The 20,859-nt window shown below is 45.9% G+C and overlaps 1 protein-coding gene across 1 annotated transcript in view; it reads left to right on the top strand.

Annotated features, from left to right (window-relative positions):
• Window positions 1-20,859, top strand: part of PIKFYVE (phosphoinositide kinase, FYVE-type zinc finger containing) — a 3,858,188-nt gene that overhangs the window by 378,022 nt on the left and 3,459,307 nt on the right. The window contains 1 exon segment of the mRNA XM_044075403.1: window positions 2,924-3,222. Within this exon segment, the coding sequence (XP_043931338.1) occupies window positions 2,924-3,222 (299 nt within the window).

The raw sequence follows: 20,859 nt of genomic DNA on the forward strand, positions 1-20,859 counted from the left end.
AACCAAAAGGAGATGCTAGCTGTGCAAAATGCACAGACAGCCTTCAAGGACCTCTTGCATCCAGGACAACTACTAATAAGGACAGACAACACCACAGTTATGTGGTACATAAAAACAGGGAGGAACACACTCCTACCCTTTATGCAGACAGGCAATGACCTTGTGGAACACAGCATTGACTTACCAAGTACAACTGCAAGCACAATTCCTGCCAGGAAAGGAAAACATATTGGCAGATGAATTAAGCAGAAATTTGGCAGATCCTCACGAGTGGAGACTACACCCACAAGTTATTTTCAATGATAACTCAAAGGTGGGGACGCCCAGACATAGATCTATTTGCCTCCCCCCAACAATTGCCAACTACAGAAATTTTGCACAAGGACTTATCATTCCCTAGCCTGGAAAGTGGATGCCCTATCATTCAGTTGGACAGCATTGACAGTCTATGCCTTCCCACCACTACCTCTCTTGACCAAGGTATTACTGAAAGTCAGATCAGAGAGACCACAAATGATCCTCATTGCTCCGGACTGGCCACGTTAGCACTGGTACCCATTACTAAGGACCTTGACTCACAGCCCTCCATGGATCTTGCCTCAATTCCCACTTCTGTTGACTCAGCAAAACTTTCAGATCCTTCACAGTCAGCTCAGGACTTTAAATTTAGCTGCATGGAGAATACCTTGAATTATCAATCAACACTTCTCTCAAAGGACGTCCTGAATGTCATTTTGGAGGCCAGGAGGCCCAGCACCAGAAAAACTTACTCGGACAAATGGAATTGTGCATGGAACCAGGCTAAAGGCCAAAATCCTTGGATACCAAACATTCCTCAAATACTGCAATACTTAACTGAGATACTACACAAAGGCCTTTCTTTCTCATCCATTAAGATCCATGCTTCAGCCATTTCAGCTAAATATAATACGGATCCTCCCATTTTCTCACACCCTTTACTAAGGCAATTTCTCAGAGGAGTTAAGAATATAAGACCCCCCCCCAGAAAACCCCCAACGCCAGCTTGGGACCTCAACTTTGTTTTAGAAAAATTAACACTGCCTCCTTTCGAACCAGCCTTCTCAGCAGAACTACAATACTTGTCATGGAAAACAGCTCTGTTGCTGGCTATCACCTCAGCATGCAGGGTCTCAGAACTACAGGCACTTATGGCAGTGGAACCTTTCATCATTTTCCATCAGGACAGAGTCTCTTTACGAACTAACCCTACCTTTATGCCAAAGGTAGTATCCAGTGTGGCTTTGAATCAGACCATTCATTTACCCACCTTTTATCCAAACCCCCAGAATAAAGGAGAAAGACTCCTTCAGTCTTTGGACATTCACAGACAGCTACGTTACTATTTGGATAAGTCAAAGACCTTCAGAAAAACTGACCAACTCTTTGTATCCTATGCTGCAGGTTCACAAGGAAAGGCTATTTCAAAACAGACCATCTCCAGATGGATAGCACATTGTATCCGCTTTTGCTACTCGTACCATGGGAAAGCAGTGCCTGTTAATATTAGGTCCCATTGTACCAGGGCTACAGCAACCTCGGCAGCCTTTCTCAGGGGGGGTTCCAACCAAGGACATTCTGGAGGCAGCTACTTGGAGTTCAGTGCACACCTTTACCAAGCACTACCACCTTCCATTATACTCAAAAACCAGAGCTGGTTTTGCCACTGCAGTTCTGCAGGGCATCCTAGCTTCACCTAACCCAGTTTAGTACCAGCCACCCATCCATAGCTTTGGGATTCAACCCAAGTGTGATGACTGCAGCAGTATAACACGATGAACATAGTACAATTTTGTACCTACCATAAATGTAGATGTTAGAGTGTATATACTGCTGCAGTCCAGGTTACACTCCCACCACCCCCTCTACATACCAGGGTGTTAGTCATAACTCCATGTACATAAATCTATTGGATGCATGTCTATATGGTGTATTTGCTAACAGCTAGTACTGTTGTTTATCTACTAAGGTATTTTTGCATAGTTATTTGTATTGCCTTCCTAGTTGGGGGCACCTGACATCTGGGGCAAGAAAAACAGAAGAAAATGGCGTTGGCTGCCTCTTTTATCCCTCTGTTGCACTGACGTCAGGGAAGAAGCGACGACAAACGATGCTGGACCAAGACTGGGATTCGGCCGACTGCGGGACCGCCTGACGGCAGGATAACCCAAGTGTGATGACTGCAGCAGTATATACACTCTAACATCTACATTTATGGTAGGTACAAAACTGTACTTTCTTAGCAATGGGCGATTGGATGTGCTCTATAGATCTCAAGGATGCTTACTACCACATCAAGATGGACAGATCATCCAGAGATCACCTGCATTTCTGGCTGGGGGCCAGTCATTACCAGTTCAGAGCCCTGCCCTTTGGTCTCACCACAGCCCCCAGGGTGTTCACCAAATATGTGAAAGTGGTCACAGCTCACCTGAGATGTTTGGAATTCCGGGTGTTTCCATATCTGGACGACTGGCTCCTCACCGCCACCTCCAGGCATCAACTAATCCAAGCAAGAGACTACACCATAAGCCTTTGTTCCCAGTTGGGCATAACCTTAAACTTCGAAAAATCGGCGTTATTGCCCTCGCAACATATTACATTTTTTTTGCTTTTTTCTGACATATTTTTTTAATGGAAATGTGAGTTGACTGCAGGGCTTGTATTTGGCAGGTTGCCCATTAACCTGTTTGCTTTTTTTAATTAATTGCTTAATTGTATAATTGTTTGATGCATCATTTATAAAGCAGTTTTACCATTCTTTAAGATCTGAAGAAGCATATATTTTTCCTGTAGTCGTTTTTTGGAATAAAAGTTTCGTTACTGGACTTTACTTGGTGCGGTGCCTCCTTTCTCCGTGGTGAGTCTGTACGTGTTGTTTGCTGTAAACATATTACATTTATAGGAGCAGAACTGGACACCGTCAATTCAAGGATCAGATTGCCTCAAGCAAGAATCGTATCTCTAAAAAGTCAATTATCCAGTCTGTTGGTCCGAAACAAAGCTCCTGCGTTCCAGATATTGCAGCTATTGGGCACAATGGCAGCCACACTGATAGCAGTCCCATTAGGGCGCATGCGCATGTGGATACTCCAGTGGCTGCTCTTCGCACAGTGGTCTTACAAATGACTGCCCATGTCTCACGAGATCCAGTTAACGAACCTTTGCAAGAAGGATCTCAGTTGGTGGCTGAACAGCGACCAAGTGATAATCAGGCGTCTCTTTGTTCTTCCCCAACCCAAAGCCACAGTGACCATGGATACTTCCCTGATAGGGTGGAGGGGGGGCTAATTCAGGGAAAGACTGTCCAAGGCACTTGGTCAAACATGGAATCACATTTGCATATAAATGTCCTAGAGCTGAGAGCTGTGTTCCTGGTGTTGCAACACTTTCACGACTCTCTTCCTCCAGGTACAGTTGCTATCCAGACGGACACCGTCAGTAGTCTGGTACATCAACAAGCAAGGGGTAACCAGATTGTATCCCTTATGCCGAGAGGCCCTAAGAATTTGGCAATGAGCTGTATCCACCAGATGCTTTCTGATAGCAACGCACATCCCGGGGTCATCCAACGTGATAGCGGACAAGGTAAGCAGGACCATGCTGTTGCCTCACGAGTGGTCTCTCAAACAGGTGGCGGACAAGATTTTCCACAGATGGGGCCAGCCTTGATGCGACCTATTTGCATCTCTGATGAATGCCAAATGCAGTAGCTACTTTGCCCTTTATCCCCCACCGGGGAGCAACCCGAGGGATGCGCTCGTACACGATTGGCCCCCGGGCCTCCTATATGCCTTCTCGCCAATTCCCCTAATTCCCAAATTCATACAGAAAGCCAAACATCTGGGAAGGACTGTGATTTTGATAGCCCCATCTTGGCCTCAGCAGATTTAGTTCCCCTTCCTGCAGAAGTATCAAGTGGAAGAACCATGGATCTTGGACCCAGTGCCAGATCTTCTGACTCATTCGTCGGGAGTTCTTCATCCCTCCCTCATCTCCCTAAAACTGACAGCTTGGCTGCTCCAATTCCCATATTAGCCAGGTCTCAAGATTTGTCTCCCGCGGTCCAACATATTATAGTTTCCACTCATAAACTGTCTACCAGGAAGCTATATAATAGCAAATGGAAACAATTTGTTCACTGGGCTTCTCATCATGACATTGACCCTTATGTGGCACCTATTCATACCATCTTAGAGTTCTTGTCTTCCTTGTTCCATGATGGTGCAGCTGCTGCCACCATTGGAGTTCAATTAGCTATTTCCAATTTCCATGTAGGTTTTAACGGGTCTAACATAATGTCCGATAGACTATGTAAGGCCTTCTTAAAAGGGACCCACCATCTCAGACCGCCTATCAGACAACCTGTCTCTCCCTGGAATTTGAATCTGGTTTTATCCCAATTGATGCTCTCCCCCTTCGAACCCACCTCATCATGTCACTTAAAGTTTCTGTCTTGGAAAACTATATTTCTAGTAGCCATGCACGTAGGGTCTCCGAACTCCAGGCCTTGTCCTCCAAGCCCCCATATTTGATTTTTCACCCTGATAGGGTCTTCCTCAGGACTTAACCCTACCTTCCTTCCCTAGGTCTGTTCAGAGACTAACTTAAATCAGTCCATTGAGCTTCCAACCTTCTTTAGAAACCATACCAACAGACTGGAATATATGATGTGAGTTTGATTGATCAGTTTGTTTCTTCTTAACACATGGAGTAGCCGATCTCGGCTCCGTGTCGGTAACTGCAGCTCTGCTCTGCATCGAAGAAGTCGACCAACCCTGCTCCCCATCCAATCCCCTTTACCTTGCCTCTAGATCTAGTTTGCTGCAGCATCCATCTTGATGAGCTCAGAGCACCTAAAGCTAAGATTTAAACTTTTTCTTGTTTTTTTGAAATTTTTTTTTCTTCTAAATCTTTGTATATTGACTGTGTGTTGACTGTGTATTGTCTCGAGTTTTTTCAGTTTTTTTTATTTTTACTGTTAGGTTTATTAAAACTATCCCTCCTTTCCCTCTTGACTACCCCTTTGACGGATTTGAGACACTACTACTTTTTACATATGTTTTTTTTATTACTGGACTTTACTGTTGGACTTTACTATACCTATTTATATATATTTCTTTTTCTGAAAAGGCTAAGTCTACAAATGTCAAGCGTTGCCGGTGGCCAAAGGTCTCCAGTTCAGTTGAATCATAAGATACTGTGTCTACTGTCATGGCCCTCCTCTCCTGCAAGAAGACTGTTCTCTTTCTCTTCTTTTGGTAGGAGTCATTTGTCATATTGCAGGAAACTCATGGATAGGGGTTTGTTAAAACCTAATAGGGATAGGGCTCTGGAATGGATGCTCTAGGCATCCAATCCACCGAAGGAATCTAAAAGGGCGAAGAGCCCGGATGCATCCGAGAGGAGCCCAGTCCAGGATTCGATCCAGCGGCGGTTCAGGAGACAGAGTTCAGTGTTCAGCTGTTTCTGGAGTCTGAGCCTGAAGTCTTGTGGACCAGTAGCGGTGCTGGAGTCCCATTTACTGTGGAGGTGACTCCTCCTTGATTCATTCGGCTGCGCTCTCGACCCCTCCCCGACACTGATGTGAACCCGCGTGGTGCAAGTTAATGGATGGAGCAGCCTTATCAAAACATCTCTCCCGGTCTCTCCTCTCAGTTGTGTCTCACCTCGAGGCCTTCCCCTCTGTCTCCTCGTTCCCTCTGAGACCTGTCCTATCTCCCTTGAGTTCCCACTGACTGATCTCCTGTGGAGCCCTCCCTCGATTGCCCCGGCCTGTCCTTCGGCTCCCGTGCTCCGTTCACCCGTTCTCCAGTTTGAATCCGGTGATCCTGGTTCGGGGCCGAAGATCGGGACGTGGTTCCGACCGATGTCGGGTTCGGGTGATTACTGGGGCCGATCGGCTCTGTTCGGCTCTCGATCGACTCGGTTCCGTCCCTGGAATCCTTCGCCTTGATTGCCTGTTTAGGGATCGGAACGGGTTCTTACCGGGGAGATCTCTGATACTCTTGAACGGGACCTTGATCTCATGGGGAAGGTGTTGTCATGTTGTCTCACAAGCCATAAATGAACAAAATCCTCCTCTATCCCCCTCTGCATATCCCTCCCATCTCCGGTCGAGCCACCACGTCCCTCTGCCTGTGCTGGAGGCTCCCCTGGAGGGTGCCCCCTCTTCCCTCATCCCCTTCTTTGGATGCTCCCCGAAGAAGTCCCTAGGAGAAATTAATTGTGTAGAGACTTGGGATTCTCCACAAGACTCTTTGACGCCGAACACTGAGAAGGATGAGTCAGAAGGGTCTAAGTCACCCTCAGAGAGAGGTCCTTTTCTGACATCTTGGAATCCTGAGCCTCCCCTTCTGAGGTTGAGCCTCCCCTTGCTGAGAAGGTCAGTGTGACTGAGCCTTCCTCCCGCTGGGAGTTTCCTCCTCTTCTCCTGTCTCACCGCAGAACTGATGAGTAATCCTGAGTGAGTCCCTCCGCGTGGGCTCCTGACACAGTCAGACAAGCCTAGAAAGGAAAATAAGACAATTGCACCCCAAGACAAACAAAGGGTTGCAAAGGTTCAGTGGATGCTGGATGCGTGGCAAGGCGAAGACGAAAATGTCGTCGGAAGGAGAGTCATCTGTCCATCCCCCCTGTCAGAGATTCTGGGACTATGGATGCAGTGCAGTGCATTTTTAGTCTCATTTGCTTTTCTGTCGATCCCCACTCACGACCCACTTCACCGGTCACAGGATCTAATCAAGAGTTGGGAGAGATCACTCCAGGGTACTACAGAACTGCAGGTCTCAGAAAAGTTAACATCCAATAATGCCACATCCATTGTAAAGAAGCTTCATGAGGCTGGCTGATTTCATATGGGAGCGAAGGATCGAATGCAGACAGCAGCTTTAGCGATTGCTCGCCGATGACAATCATGGATAAACATGTTCATTTGCCTTCGCCTTCAAGTCATTTTTTTACCTAACGCTTCCATTGGTTGCTACCTCACTCTCTTTGGCCCCAAAGTACGGTGAGACTCTGTTGCTTGAGCAGGAGGAAGAGACTCTTGCTGCTGTCGAGTCGTTTTCCCCACCATCGGGCATGTACCCCACCGGACAGCACCCAGAAAAAATGTGTTGAAAACCCAGGATCTTTTTCCAGCACACAGGGGGATGAATGCCCTAGGCGCAGAGGGCAGGCAAAAGGTGTTTGACTGGCCCTGGCGTGATCGCAAAAACCAGGTGACAGACGGGGATCTGCCAAACCTTCCAGCACAGCATAGGAGGAGGCCCGACTGTCCCTGCTCCAGGCTGGGAGTCGCTTAGTCAACAACCACCTGGCAAAAGGAAATCCTACAACGAACAGCGCTGGGTAAAAGCCCTGTTACCAACAGATACAGAATGCAAGCAGCCTTACATCCAAAGAACCAACCCAGATGTATCCCCCCATCTGCGAGAACCTGCAGCTATGGAAGAGTCAAAGCTGACCCAAGAAAAAGTCATCCAACCAGTCCTCAAAGCGGTTAGAAGAGGGAACGGAACCAGCTCGAGGCTTTTTAGTTCCCAGCAGACAAGAAACTGGAGGCCATTCAGGAAAGAAGCAGCCTCAATTCCCTTCAAAAAGACCTAAGTCGAATGGTCACGCGCTTCAACCAATCAACCCAGCTCTAGAAGGGCGACTGGATGTACTCAAATTAGATAGAGGCGGCATACTACCGTAAAATGGCCAGGCGTCCAGGGATCCCCACATCTTCGGCTGGGGAGCCAGAGCCAGTCATTTCGATTCGGGCCCTTTGGTCTGACCTCAGCCCCCAGGGTTCACCTGAGACACCTAGCGGTGGTGGCGTCTCACCTTAGACACCTAAGTTCAGGTGTTTCCACCATCTGGACGACTGTCTCCAGTCTGCACCACCGTCAACTGATTGATACAGGCCGAGTTACTCACCTGATTTCAGTGTTCCTCTTTGAGGGACCAGTAAATTCCCGAATCTCATACAGCCACAACCATCACAGCATATCTCATCCTCCAGGCGGAGTTGGATACATGTCATCTTAATTCTAAGGCTTCCTCCAGAAAGGCATCCAAGACTACAAAGCAATTCATCGAAAGGGTCATCAAGAAATCCCCAACAAGACTAGTTTTGGGTCTCTTGGCAGCTCATGGCAGCTTCTCGACAATAACCCTGAACTGCACACATAGGAGTCCTACACAAGCTACTGTTTGCAGAATGCATCGTTCAACTACTACCTCTCTCGCCGCGAAATTCTGACCACCAAAATGCTTTTCTTGGTGGCTTCAGACTTGCAACTTTTCACCTTGAAGACAATTTGTACTACCACCATGACATCTGACGGTGACCACAGGCGCTTCCCTGACAGGGTGGGGACCATCATTCGGAGACAGACATCTTTCCAATGTGGACAGTCCAGGGACAGCTGCATCAATGTTCTAAGGTACAATCTAGAGTGTTTCTAGGTTGCATGTTCAGGGACTTCTTCCTCTTTCTTCCATTGCAGTTCGGGCAGACAACATGTCAAGTAGTCTGGTAGAATTGAGGCCAAGGGAACCAAGTCCTAACAGCCTAAAGCCCTTCCATGAGAGGAATGAGGCAAGCGGCGGAGAGGCGAGGTGCAGCTTTCTGATAACCGCGCATCCCGGGGTCATCCAACGTCATGGCCGATCCACTGAGCAGAGCAATCCTAGAGCCTCCCAGTGGCCCTGTTGCATCCAGTTGCGAAGAGATTTTTCCTTAGAAGGGGCAGTTTTTCCTCTGCGATCTTTCGCCGTCTCCAATGAGCATGGTACAGGAGCTTTGCGTCCCTATAGGCCCCTCCAGGAAGTCCCCGGGGGGCCCCTCCCCCTGGTTGGCCCTACGGGTCCGATTGAGCTTTTCCTCCCTTATGCGTGATTGCGCCGGATTTCTGCAGAAAGTGCCTAACCTGCCAGGGCGATTATCCTCATTGCCCCATTCCTCCCTCGTATCCTCCTGGTTTCCCTGTTCCCTTTCACACCGCATTGAGACCTGGATCCTGGCTGCCGCGGATCTACTGACCCTGACCGGAGGGGGCTCCCTCCCCACCGCTCAAAGCACTCCCTCAGCTTCTTGGTTGCTTGGCTTCCTAGGCGCTTTGCCAGCTCTGATCTTTTCACACCTGCGGATCTTTGCTTTCAGTGGCCTCAGAGAAGCTTGCACTGAAGACCTACACTATCACTTGGAGCGCTGTGTGCTTCAGGCATCCAAATAGGCCTTTGTTTTCTGGGCACATTCACAGCATTTGGATCCTTTTTAACAGAGTTTAAACAAGATTTTGCATCTTTTGCCTTAAAGAGTGCAGAAGGCTGCCATTTCCCATTTTCAAAGGGAATGTGGCTGGCATTTCCGCTTGGCTCATGGACTTGGTAAGGCCTTAAGGCCTTTTTAAAAGGTATTCGTTTTTGCAGTTAGGACATGTTAGACCCGTGGAATCTGAACCTTTTCTTGTCTGAAATTGATGTTGCACTCCGTTGCCACAGCTTGCTCTTAATTTCCTCTTGTCCATTTGTCCTAAGACCCTCTTGTCGTGGCCATTATTATTCATGACTAAGTGATTATCATAACTTGTCATCAAATCGAGGCTCTTTCCGTCTGAACTTTATTATCTGAGTTTCTCTTACTTTTTAATCATCCTTCCTCATCCATCCTGCCTTATTAATAACATTAATCAATCCATTGAACTCCATCTTTTTCAAAAATCCTCCCTCCAGCTGGAAATACACTTACCTAAGTTAGATGTTCATATTAGCTTAGATTTTATTTGGATAGAACAAAGGATCAGGAAAGTAGATCAAACAAATTATCTGGAAATCAACAGCAGGAAAGGTGTAGCTTTTGCAAAGCAGGACCTTTCCAAATAGCTATTGATTGCATTGTGTTTGTTTGGCGTTGCATACACTTTTCCAAATACTTTACTGAACCAAGGAGGCCTCTAATAGATCAGTATCTTATCAAGATCCTAATCTACAAGGGCTTACCTACCATTATATGTTTGTCTGTACCCATGGTGCAAACCACCTTTTGTTCATTTCTCATTTTTCTTCACACAGGGTTTCTAGGGACAGGGCATCTAGGGGTTCCACTGTGCTTGGTGTGCATCCATGAGTAATGCAGGTTCATGGAGCTAAGGCACTATAGGGAAGAACGTGCAGCGGCGAGCACCAGACACTCTCACATTTTAAGTTACATTCTTACCATAGCGTTTCTTATAGATGTTCATCTCTCCTTGTTCTCTTACATAATGAGTTCCCACCTCTTCCAGAGCGTACAGTTCTCTCCCTCTCTAGGTTATTCTGCTTCTGCATTCGTTATTGTTGTTCTGCTATGTATGGATCCAGTGTTTGTGTATATATGTATGTTCATATGTATGTGTTGTTTTAATATTGAGTGTGTTCTCTATGAGCCAGTGTTTGCTTGCAAACTAGATCGAGTTTTGCTGGTTGATTGGCAAGTTGGGTTGGTCTAAATTGCTATTACACAAGCTGGATGTACACAGACAATTGAGATTCTACCTGGATAGGACCAAGGATTTCAGACAATCGGATCAACTCTGTCTCTTACGCAGAGAGTAAGAAAGGTTTTGCAGTATCCAAAATCACATTATCCAAGTGGCTTTCTGACTGCATTAAATTCATTTATTCCTCCACTAATCAACAATTAACAACTCACGTTAAAGCCCATTCTACCCGGGCTGTTTCTACGTCATTAGCTCATGCAGCTCGTTTGCCCTTGGATACCATCTGTGCAGCCGCTACTTGGTCAAAACCTCACACGTTTATCACTCATTACAAAGTGGACAGGGCCTCCAGGGACAGGGCTTCCTTTGGTTCCACTGTGCTCAGGAATGTTTTCCTGTGAGCCACCCAGGATTAGGGTGCTTGGGACGCTACCCATGTGTTAGAACAAAACGGCGAAATAGAATAACTTCACATAAAGAAGTTATGTCCTTACCATAACGTTCCATGTGAGTTGTTCATCTCGCCTTTTTGTTCTTACATTCCCGCCCACCTTCCCCCTCCAGTTGAGAAAGATGGTTGCCTTGGTGGATTGGTCAACTTTTGTCAGCCTGTCTTCTGGAACAGACTGTTTCTTCCTTCTACAAACTTATAGTTACCTAGATATTTAGGCACTATAGTTCCATTTCTTCCTGTAGGCTGTCTTGGTTGCAGCATACTAGATCTGGGGATTTGCAGTAAAGCATCATGGGATATACACTAGGTCTCTATCTTCTCTGAGAGTTTGAGCTTGAAAAGCGGCCGACTCGGAGCCGAGGGATCTGCTCCGAACCCACGTGTAAGAACAAAAAGGCGAGATGAACAACTCACATGGAACGTTATGGTAAGGACACAAGTTTTTTTCAGACTTTGGTCTGGCTGCGAGTCAGGACCAATTCCCTTTATGTTTCTGTCTCGAAATGCTCACTCTTCGAGGTCGAAGTTGTGGCATAGGAAGAGGATTCTCCAGCAAAAAGGGGAACTCAATGCAATCCAAATCTCTGACCACAATGGAGTCTGCAAGTATCTGTTGATGTTCCAGACCAATCAGGTTGCAGCTCGGAGTCGTAGGCTGGATTATGGTATCTGTGTTTGAAGAAATTACTGCAGCATACGTTGTAGAATTAGCTGCACTACCATTGGTCACATTAGATATTTGTAACTGCTGTGAACCAACTGGAATCAAGTTAGGTGAAATTGAACAAGGTGTACTCGTGTTTTTAATTGTACTGACAGAACCGGGGTTAGAAATGATGTTATTCACCCACATGAAAATATTCCCTGTCTTGAAATCGTAAAGTTCCCTCTCTAATTTCTTTTTTCATTTCAGTGAGATGCTTTTCAAAGGAAGCAATGCGATCGAGGGCTTCATAGAACAAATTAGATTGTGCATTTTATGTTATGGTTTCAGTTAAATCAGTATAAAGTTGCTTTGTTTCTGCCCTTGGCTCAAGCTAGTTAGCTTAGAAGAAACCATTTATAAGCTCCAAATATCTGAAGGAGCAGCTCAAGTTAATCAACTGCCATCTTCTTAAGAGGTCAGGATACTTATCACGAAACTTGGGCAACTTAAGTATCTGTAGTTCTCTAGGAACGAGCTTGTGTTGTAAATAAACGTTAAAGCTTAGTCTCTGCCATTGGAGCCTCTTAAATTGATTATAGGTTCATAGGTTCATACTAGGCTGTCTGCCCAAGGGCATTTATAAGCCTAGCCCATAGTTATTTGGCTTTTGCCACCCCTTTAGTTTGAATAAAACTATGCCTATTATTTTGCTGTGCCTCTGTCAAGCAGTGACACTGAAGTAATCCCTGGGGTATATCTGATCCCCATCCATTGGTCAAGATTCCTCTTGAACAAGGCCAGCGAGGTGCTCTGCCTCACATGTACCGGGATTTTGTTCCACAGCATGGGGAGTCTCTGGGTGATGAATCTGTCCCTCCAGCATGTCCTATTAATAACTGTGTCAAGGTTTAAATCTCCCGCCCTTGTGGTTCTGAGGGATCTAGATTTTTTGAGGTGAAGCATATTCATCAAATCAGGGTTTGACATGGCCTTATATGTCAGGCACAGGTCACCTCTGAGCAAGCGGTATGAGACTGAATAGAGCTGGAGTTCTTTCAGTCGGGCAGCATAAGACATATTTTTGAGACCCTTTATCCTTTTGGTGAGGAACTTTTGGGGCCTTTCCAGCTGCTGCAGGTGTCTGGTCAGATACATTCCGATTGGGGCATTGTGCTCAATCATAGGTCTAATGAGTGATGAGTACAGGGGGGCGATGACCTCCTTGATCTAGATGTGAATCCCTTCATGATCAGGTGGGCAGTGTAGAAGGTTTTCCTAACTACTTTAGCAACATGAGTGTCAAGCGAGGCTACTGTCAACCTGGGTCCCCAGATCCCTGATGACTTCTTCTGTGCTCAGTGGATTGCCACCTATATGGTAGCTAGGGGTAACCTTGTTTTGGTATGACTATGCATTTCTTGGCATTTAACTTTAGGCCATGGCTCTGGCACCAGTTATCCGTTTCTGTGAGGCCCTTCTGAAGGATATCTGTGTCAGATGTGTTTTCACTATGGGAGTTTGCAGTCATCTGCAAACTTTGTCAGCCATAACCCTCCTGTGTTTGCTTGTACTTCAGAAAAGTAGATGCCGAACAAGTGGACCCAGGACTGAGCCCTGTGGGACACCACTTGTGACAGGCTTTGAGTCTGACATGGCTCCAGCAACTCTGACCCTGTGGGTTCTGTCACTTAGCCAGTTTGCAACCCATCTTGTGATGTATGGGTTTACATTCAAGCTCATGAGTTTTGATGATACCTGAGTGGGGTATAGGCCTTTGCCAGGTCAAGGTAGGCTGTATGGACTGCCTTTCCCTCATCAATGGCCTTGGTGACTGTCTCGAAAAAGTCAACCAAGTTTAAAAGGCATGATCTGCCTTTGACAAAGCCAAACTGGGTTGGATCCAAATGGATCCAAAGTCTGCAATATTATGCAATATTGATGCACAATATTCTCAGAATGCTGTAACTTACATTTATATTGATGTAATGTATGCCATTATACCTTTAGATTTTGCATTTTTCTCATCAAATAATGTTGAACTTTCAAGATTAGCTGTTTGCATCTGTAGACAGCTTGACTCCATGTAAAAGTAGTCAGCAGTGAGAGAGGAAAAAAATATCAAGACTCTGTAGATGTGTGAAGGAATCTTTGTAAATTTCACTCAGGATGCAATGTACAAAATTACCCTGGCTAACTGTCCTCAGCTGCAGACATTGTCTCGCACTGAGAACGTTTGTTAATTAAAAAAAAAAAAAAAAAAAAAAAAAAGACAAGGTAATATTTCTGCACATGCAAGAACTTGGCATGTTCCATGCCTTTCATCATCTAGTCTTATTTTTCAGGTGTATCCTTCTGGCAGTGTAAACCTTTGCTCTAAATGATTGTCACTGTTGAAGTGACACCCCGATCCCATGTGCAAAATGGGAAAAAGGTCTTGTGGTTGGATGGATGGATTTGCCTACAAAAACTTGTTTATAGCTTAGGCCAAGGACATCAATGTCTACCTTTGTAAAAATAAGGTAAATTTGTGTGTAATGCAATCCAGGACACTTTATACCCCACCCCACCCCAGAAGCCTAAGATTACAGTGTATTAACTTGCTTCTGTCCAGACTTGCCTGGTTTTGCAATGTAAAGCTTATATTTCTTGCAACTAAGAAACGTACTTGTTTAATATCATTAATATATATAGCAGTCACCGAAAAGACCCCACCATCACTACCACAGTTAAAATGTCTCTAACTGCAGCCTATACAAAAGTACTTTAGGTATGACCTGCTATTCACATGTCATGAAATATTGTATACAAATACTGAGAAGAACAAGAATTGTTTTTCTTACAACTATTGCACCCTTTAGTGTCCTAAACATTAATGACAATAATGTGTGCTATATACTTTGTATTTCACCCACACGTTTAACAAAGTTCAAGAAGAAAGTCTTTCTCAGCCACCTTTTTTTGCAAAACCTTATTAGACAAGGGTGACTGATGCATTATACTGTCCTATTTAATTCCCTAATTTCAGTGTTGCTGTTCTTAGTGATGGTCTTCACTTCTGGTACCTGACTCTGATTCTTGTAATCAACTCCTGTGCTTTCTTTTCTGTATATCATTTCCTTTTGAACTGCAGCAAAGCTTTAATGGTGATCATTCAGTGGGCTTCATTTTTGTCAGAGGAATGAGCAGAGTCCCCTTCAGCTTGCTTAGCTCACTCTTTTTTGGCTAAGTTTTATTTCCTCCTTAGTCTGTTCTGCATCCAAAAATGTCACAAATTCTCCAGGAAAAGTATTCTTAGGACAGTTGAGTATGGCATCTTGAATCTCACACCTGCTTCTTCAAATTCCCTGATTGCCAGAATGAATTTATTTCTCTTCTGACTGAAATACAGTGAATGTTTTTCCTCAAACACACCACCCAGCTTTTAGTATTGCTGACTTCTGCCAGTTTTTAGAGCATCTCTTTCTGCTGGTATGATTGCATCTTTAGTAGTGTAGGCTTGCTTCGTACTCATGAGCAAATTTTGAGCAGACACATGAAGTACCTTCTCAGTTAACAAATCCTTCCTTCTGTCCAGCACCAGTCTAGTTGCTTATTTGTACATCAGTAAAAAAATAATACAGTCTAGTCCTGTCAGTATCTGTGGTACAGCAGAAAGGCTCAGGTTTTCTCTGTGTGCTCCATCTTCTAATTCTGCTTTTTTTTAAATTTTATTTGAGAAGCCTCATGTTCAGTCATTTTTTTCCCTTCATTTCAGTCTCTAATTTTTGCAGTTTTATTAGTATGTCTAAATAGCTACTTAAAAAAAGTGGAAATAGAAAACGCTTTGTCATATTCCTCCAGTGTCACTTAATGTAAATACCTCCGAGTGCGTTTGATTTATTTTTCCTCCAAATTACTGGAAATATTCTTTTGTACCAAGACTGAAACTTGAACTGTGTTTTCCTACTGTTAGCAGAGCTGAAGTAGGCACTCAGGGCAGTGTAATGACTAACCAGTAATTGGATTTTACCCAAATTGATAACATTCTCAGTTTAAACACTAAGAGAGTTATAATCAATTTTCTGCTTAGTATATGGCCATTCCAGGACAATCCTGAAAGAGGTGAGAATGCCTACCAATTGGAAATCCTATATATCCAGATGGAAAATGTTTTCCAATTTGTACCTGTCAAGAAGGCTGATCTTTTGCTGTGCATCAGCATCCCTGATCCTTCGGTAGGGGCTTGGCATACATTTCCATTATGGTTATCATCAGCTTTTAGCTTGTTTGCTACTAGATAGTCTCCCTGGCCTCTTTGAGGATACTAAAGCAATTCCTTAAAGTGTTGCATCTAAGACCACCCAATAAGAGAGTAATGTCCCTGCAACCTTTTTTGTGGGGGAGGGTCAGGGGGAACTTTTCTAAGGCTTATTTTGAGCCTGTAAGCCCCAGCACACAGACAAAATTTTTGTTTGACTGCTCTGTTTTATTGCTAACACTTCAGTCAGAAATGTCAGAATTTTAAGCTCTAGCTTGCAGGAACCCTTTCCCTTTCATAGAGATAGGGTGAGCCTGAGAACCAATACTTAATTTGTGCCCAAAGTTGTGACAAGTTCTACATGAAACACCGATGGTGATTACTGCAATTAGAGATACAGACCATGGCAAGAAATGCCTGGAATTTATTGGAGAAAACTGGAAAAATAACTAATGCATTGAGAGTAAATAGAGAGGGAAAGGTAATGCAATGGGAAGAGGCCAAGAATTTACTTGGACTGCAGGCTACAGACTGCATTCCCTATCAAGGATTTATATCCGAGTATAGGCAAAGAGAAAGAAATAGGGGGATCCTAATTGCAAGACCAGCACTGGTAGAGTTTGTAGTAGAATTTTGAACAGAAGCTGCTGTTCAAGGAATACTTAGAAGAGCATACAACATATTGCATAACTATAAGAATCAGCCAGAGGAGGTGATAAAGGATTGGGAAGAGATTAGATAATCAACTCACAAAAAAACAATGGGGGGATATATGTATGTCTCCAAATATGCAACACATTTTAGAAGACTTAGGATCTTTGCTTGAAAGTGCTTACTTAGGTTTTTTTTGTACCCCAAGTAGATTCCAAAGAAATGTTCCTCAGGTAGACAGCAAATGTTGGAGATGTGATGGGGAGGAAAGAGGTAATTGGTAACATATTTTCTTGGAGTGTAATGAGCTGACTATTTTAAAGATTCCCTGCAAACTACTCTGTCAGAGATGCAGGGTGAACAAGTTGGTGTAACTAAGGAAATGATTTATCTGAAGTTGTTTACTTCATTTGGTCTTCAACCTGTGGGATACCCGTATCAGATCCGAGCCAGCAACTTTACTAGCATCTGCTCTGAGCTCTAAGCTCCTCCCCTTACCCATAATACACTTCCACTACCTTCCAACCCCCAGATCTCGTTTGCCGCGAATAGTTAAAACATTGTGATCTCTAGAGCTCCAGGTTATAAGTGGGTAAAAACTTTATAATACCTCTTTTTTTTTTCTTTCAAAATTTTGCGTCATGTTTCTAGTTTGTAGAGTTTAGTTTAGTTTAGAGTAGTTGTGTGTGTTTTGCTTCCCCTCCCCCCTCAGTGTGTTCTGTGTGTGAGTGTAGTGAGTGGGTGTTTTTCAGCAAGAAAGAAATAACTTTTCTTTTTTCAGTTATTCTTTCTTCTGAAACCATGGCTGATAATCCTATATTCAAAAGATGCACCAAGTGTGGCCATAAGTTATCCCCTGCGGATGGCCACACACTGTGTGTTACGTGCTTGGGCGTGGCCCATCTGAGCACAGACTGCACTATATGCGCGGGGTTTAGCCCATGCGCCATTGAAGACAGGAAGGTCAAGTTAGCCCTGAAAGGCCTTCTCCTTCGAGACAGTTGCCTTGTCTTCGGCTTCGGTCACAGCGGCTGCTGTGGCCACCTCTCCTTGTCTTCCCCTGGCTTCTCCTCTCTCCCAAGCTGGGACTCAACCTCTTGTCCAAAAGCCTGTGGAAGCAGAGCTGAAAAGGGGGAGATAGGAGAGAGCGTTGAAGTAGAGGGAAACACGTAAGAGGTCTCCAGACCTCTCCACCAGTTTTCCCCAGAGCCAGAGGAGGCACGCTCAGCTTCTAGAGCCTCGGTGCTGTCCATGGCTTCGTCGAGGTCTACCCCGGTCTTTGTCTGAGGTCAGTATGGATAAAATGATGAGGAGGTTCATTCGTACTTGGATCCAGATGGGGGTCTTGCCAGCCCCTTCTCCCTGAGGAGGGGGGAACTCGCTTCCTTTTTTTCCAACCAATATCTCCTTCTCGGATCCGTCCATCGGGTTCGGAGTATTTGGATCTGAGGATGGTTGTGATCAGGGGATCGGCGCTGACGGTACTGGTTTCCTCGCCGCTGACCGCTGCCTGGAGAGGCTCTGATCCGAGCCGGAGCTTGGGTGTCTGATCCGAGGGAGTGGAAATTTTTTTCATCGGCTCCGCCTTTGTTAGGCCACATTCCCTCCCTCGGCCCTCCGACCACTTCAGGCCCAGCTCTGATTCTCTCTTTGGACCCGGGGAGACCAGCCTCCTTATTGGCTTCTCAGGAGGTTCACTCTCATTCGTCAGACTCAGGGAGACCAACCTCCTTATTGGCTTCTCAGGAGGTTCACTCTCATTCGGCGTTTGACATCATAGAAAGAGTTCTCTCCGCTGCATTGAGACCCCCGACTGTCCCCTCGGACTACACTCTGACCACCTCAGCTCTTTCTACGATCCCCATCATTTTACTAGAGGGACAACCCGTGCTCGAGGAGCCCCAGACTGTTCCCCCTGAGGAACAAGTGGCTTGTGAGCCCCCCCCCCTCCCGGAGAGGTGCCTCGCAAGCATACATGCAAGAGGATGAACTTGGATTCCCCCGTGTCCCTCACCAAGGATACGGACTTGGATGATGGAGAAGGTTCTCCTAGGTCACCTCCTGAGGGTGTCTCCTTTGGAGACATCATGGAAATCTTACACCAACTTGGAGGTTGGTCTGCCCCCAAACCTTCTTCTGATGAGTCCGTGTTCCTGGAGGCTTTCGGCATGGGCCCATCTACTTCCTGGGTGTCCCCTCCTGCGGATCCTTTGGTGGACCTGGTCACCTCGCGGGCATGGAAGGAGCTGGACACCATGGAACCAATTCCAAAAAGGCCTGACAAAATTTTGAGTCCTCCCACAGATAGGCCAGCATGAAACAAGGGCTCCCCCATAGACTGTTGTTGGTAGCAGCAGCCACAAAGAAGGAACTTGCCCAGGAGAGTTCCTCGGTCCATCCTCCTGATCAAGAGTGGCGGATGATGGACCATCTAGGGAAGCGGGTTTCTTCTTCAGCTACCTTTTCTATTAGGGTGCTGAACTACCTGGCCCATGTCACCGGACTCCGTGACCTGGTAAAGGAGCTGGAGGGGTCTCCCCCTAAGTCCATGTCACAGGAGGACAGGGTCTTGTTCTCTGCGAGGATGGCCAATTTGAAAGTAGTCTCCAACACGTCCATGTGACTCTCTTCACATGCTACTGAAGGAGCGGCTAGGGCGGGTTGGTCCAGCGTGTCCATGAGGTGCAACGCCTGGCTCAGATTATGTCAATTTTCGGAACCTTTCAAGGCGTCCTTTGCCAATGCCCCTTTTGATGGCTCTACTCTCTTTGGTAAGACCGTCAAAGAGACGTTAGTCCAGAGTGAGAAGGATGAGAAGACACTGTCTGCCATCAGAATCTGCTTCTCGAACCCTCAAAGGTCATTTTCCCAGAACCAGAGAGGGCAAAAGAAAATGTGATTTTGGAAGTCACAGTATTTCCAGGACACTCAGGGCTCTTCTTCCCCCAGAGGCAGAGGGGGACAGAATGGACGCCATTCCAGAGGCAGAGGAGGTCTGAGGAATTTTGGGTCTCGAGACCCTTTCTTGGACAGACTCGGGCAGCAACCTTGATGGGTGGCCCGACTGCTCTACTCTGGAGTCAGTCAGGGGACGATTGTCCTTTCACCTAGTGGTATGGGAGTCCATAAAATCAGACCACTAGGTGCTTCAGATCCTATCCAGAGGATACTCTATCCCCTTTGTGGGTCCCCCTAAATCTCCCAAACACCTCCTGGACGTACCACACACGCAAAGGGAGGCAGCAGCACAGGAAATTTTCAAGCTGCTAGAAAAACGAGCCATCGAAACAATTCCCCCCAGATCAGTCCGGATCTGGCATCTACTCCAGGTTCTTTTTGGTGCCAAAGAAAATGGGGGAATTAAGGCCCATTCTGGACCTTTCTACACTGAACCTGTCAGTTGCCAAAAAGAAGTTCCGGATGGTCACACTACATTCCATCATGCTGTACCTGCAAGAGAGCGACTGGATGTGCTAGTTAGACCTTCAGGATGCTTACTATCACATAAAGATGCACAGAAGCTCCAGGAGGTTCCTTCGCTTCCGGCTAGAAGTCAAGCAAACCAGTTTTGAACCCTACCCTTTGGTCTCACCACAACCCCCAGGGTGTTCACCAAAGTGATGGCGGTGGTAGCGGCTCACCTGAAGCTTCAGGGAATTCAGGTCTGTCCGTGCCTGGACGATTGGGTCTTCACTGCTTCCACAAGTGTCTACTCTCCCAAACCAGGGATTATTTCCTGATCCTTGCCCTGCATTTGGGGATCAGTCAGTGCACCCAAATCACTCCTAGATCCTGTACAGGTGATGGATTGGTGAATGGACTACATCGGTGCCAAGATAGATACTTTACAGTGCAAAATCATCCTTATCTCTGAGAGAGTGCAAAACCTGAGGATGCATGTCTCCCTGATCTACCACTCTCATCTCCCAATGCCAGAATCGGTGTTGAGGGCTTTAGGCTCGATGGCAGCGACCATAACACTTCTCCCATGTGCCCGGTTACACATGAGAATTCTGCAGTGGATCTAGCTGTACAGTGGTCCCTATTGGAACTGCCATTGGCATATCCAGTTCAACTCAGCCGAGTCTGTCGGTCATCCTTCATATGATGGATGTGTTCTCCGGACATTTTGGAGGGACGACCATTTGTTCCAGCCCCGGCCCAGGCCACAGTGACCACAAACGCTTCCAAACTCTGGTGGGGGGGGCATTATTCGGGCAGGACAGTCCAAGGCTTGTGGTCCCCTGTAGATACCAGCTTGCACATAAATGTCCTAGAGATGAGGGCGGTCCTTCTAGTGTTGAAGGCCCTTCATGCCTTTCTCCCTCTGGGAATGATTGCAATTTAGTCAGACAACTTGTCAGTAGTCTGGTATATTAAC

The sequence above is a fragment of the Protopterus annectens genome, chromosome 6.part1 (assembly GCF_019279795.1).
Source record: "Protopterus annectens isolate FY-2018-M chromosome 6.part1, PAN1.0, whole genome shotgun sequence".
Classification (NCBI taxonomy): Eukaryota; Metazoa; Chordata; order Ceratodontiformes; family Protopteridae; genus Protopterus; species Protopterus annectens.